The 2,392-nt window shown below is 51.8% G+C and overlaps 2 protein-coding genes across 3 annotated transcripts in view; one reads left to right on the top strand and one right to left on the bottom strand.

Moving 5' to 3' along the window:
• Positions 1–475: 475 nt before the first annotated feature.
• Positions 476–1,803, bottom strand: LOC146173015 (retinol dehydrogenase 14-like). The gene has a single exon (XM_084584089.1). It carries the CDS (start codon positions 1,493–1,495, stop codon positions 518–520), a length of 978 nt encoding a protein of 325 aa, XP_084440215.1. The 5' UTR covers positions 1,496–1,803; the 3' UTR covers positions 476–517.
• A 52-nt stretch (positions 1,804–1,855) lies between these two features.
• The window catches only part of LOC146173014 (delta(3,5)-Delta(2,4)-dienoyl-CoA isomerase, mitochondrial), a 31,777-nt gene continuing 31,240 nt past the window's right edge, over positions 1,856–2,392 (top strand). For both annotated transcript variants that reach the window (XM_084584092.1, XM_084584090.1), the window contains exon 1: positions 1,856–2,272. In XM_084584092.1, coding sequence (XP_084440218.1) covers positions 2,245–2,272 — 28 coding nt within the window. In that variant the 5' untranslated portion in view covers positions 1,856–2,244. The remainder of the gene's footprint in view (positions 2,273–2,392) is intronic.

Below are 2,392 nucleotides of genomic sequence, written 5' to 3'. Positions count from 1 at the left end.
GACAGATTCGGCCAGCCGCGGAGCGTACATGCCGCAGTCTCGTACTTATCAAACGCCAAATAAATTTTGTGTATAAATTTAGGTTCGCTTATATGAATACACAAAACATATTTTGCATTCTATCTGATAATACCCGACATTTTCGCGAACTGAAATTTTTGAAAACAGCGTTTTTGCGGCGTAGTGTCACTTCCGTTTTCGGTTGGATTTGTTTGTCAACAGGAGCAGCGTTGCGTGGTTGCGGTGTCGTGCACGTGACAGTGAGCGCGATTTAAGAAACACATAAATCACGACCAGCGACGTTTATTCACGCACACGGACATGTCTTAACTATTCTAAAAGCACTGGTTTTACACTAGAGATGCACGAGGGTTGGAGAACTGGGGAGGTATAATAAATTATATGTTTAGGCATCGAAACTTGTGTACAAGATTTCGACACAACACAACATTGATCGCAAGATGATAGGAAGAAAAAAAAAAATAAAGAAATGCAGGGTCACTAATGCAGTCGGCCCTCAGCCCCTCACATCTACGGAGAAGACACCCGTAAGGCGCTCGCTTTCGGTCCACACTTTGAATGCGAGCTCGTCGTCCAGCGCGAAGCTCTCCAGCTTCTCGGGTCGGCAGTTGTAGTAGAACCGCCCCGAATGTTGCTCGTATTCCTCGTTCACGGCGCAGTCTACGATGCTCTGGCATCCCTGCTCCGGCGTGCGCACAGCAAACAGCGCGAACGGAATCATCAGGATCATCAAATACCAGGGCAGCTTGGTGTGGCGACCGAGGTTGGTGTATACCATACCCGGACTCACGGCGTACGCCTTAACCCCCGATCCCCTGAGCCTGCGGCTCAGCTCCCGCACGAACAGTATGTTCGCCAGCTTGCTGTTGGCGTACGCCAGCCTCTTGTCATAATTGGTCTCATCCATGACAAGCTGCGCTGGCTTGAGATTGGCCTTCTTGTAGAGGTTGGACGTGACCACCACTACGCGGCTGGGCTGGGAGTTTTTCAGTCGTTCCAGTAGGAGGTTAGTGAGCAAAAAGTGTCCTAGGTGGTTGACGCCCATCTGCATCTCCAAACAGTCTCTGGTAAGAGTGAGCGGGCACTGAAAGACGCCCGCGTTGCAAATGAGCACATCGATATGCATTTCGGACTTGAGCACACCGTTGGCGAACGCTCGGATCGAGCTGAATGACGAGAGGTCCAGGTAGCGCACGGCGACGTTCTCTATGCTCGTCACTTGGCGGACATCGGCGGCTGCGAGGAGACCACTGCTGATGTCGCGACACGCCAGAACGACCCGAGCCCCTCGTCGAGCCAGTTCGATCGCGGCGGCCCGGCCCAAGCCCGAGTTCGCTCCCGTGATGAGTACAGTCTTGCCGACCATGGATCGCTTGCTCCGGCAGCGGCCCCAGGTGCGGACCCGCCATTGGCGCAGCGCGAACACGGTCAACACGCCGACGACCACGCACATAAAAATGTTCTTGAACCCCATCACAGATATCGAAACTGCTCCTCACGCATCGAACAGATGAAACCCGGTAATTCCATCTGCGGCTGTATTATACCGCTGACTCCAAATGACTACTTGCTGTTTTGTAACAATGCGCAGTAATTATTGTGAATTATTGTAATCAAATTTATATTTTCAGGATTAAATATGCACATCTATAAGTATATTTTGACTTGCTGTGACATTTTAATATTGATTTCAGTTGTATAAGTATCTGAAACCTTGCGACGCTTGTGAATTGTTTGTTCTCGCGGAGGGCCTTTCCGCAGCGGCAGCAAGGGAACTGGTAGAAAATAGCGGGGCTCATTTTGCAACTGTTCTCTTGCCCATTCGGAGATGTGTACGATCCGCGACCTACTCTGCGATCACAGTTTGGCATCGTTTGAATGCGCTTGCGGTAGTCCGACGGTTTTCGAATATACGCGCACATGCTCTAAGCTGTGCTGTGTAGCTCGCCAGTATGAGTTGGTGCGGTTGGTGCTGCAAATGACCGGAGGGAACGGACGGGAGTGCGTTGCCCACCTATCCGGCTGATTGATACGCCGCTCCCCCTCCCACCGTCGCTCTTCCCTTCTCGTTGCTCTTTTGTTGTTTTCATCCAGCCCTTGCTAAAGCTACAGAGATACCGTACTTCTGAGCGGTCGCACGGTCGCTCTCCTCCTATCCCTGTGTGACGACACATGACTCAACATCCGTGAAGCTCTCTCGTTCCGTGCATTGCCGACGCGAACATGATATTCCGCCGGTCGCTGCAGTTGGGTAGGAATCCACTTTCTCCCTCACACACCTACCGCATTCGCTGCTAGCCGCGCTGTCCGTAGCTTGAACTGCTCCTTTTTTCCTCCTGCTAGAGCGCACGTACGCACGACTGCCTTGAAA

This window comes from Amblyomma maculatum, chromosome 11, assembly GCF_055883805.1.
Source record: "Amblyomma maculatum isolate TAMU_Amacu chromosome 11, ASM5588380v1, whole genome shotgun sequence".
Classification (NCBI taxonomy): domain Eukaryota; kingdom Metazoa; phylum Arthropoda; class Arachnida; order Ixodida; family Ixodidae; genus Amblyomma; species Amblyomma maculatum.
Note: the sequence above shows the minus strand (reverse complement) of the source record. Positions and strands in the feature narration are given on the sequence as shown.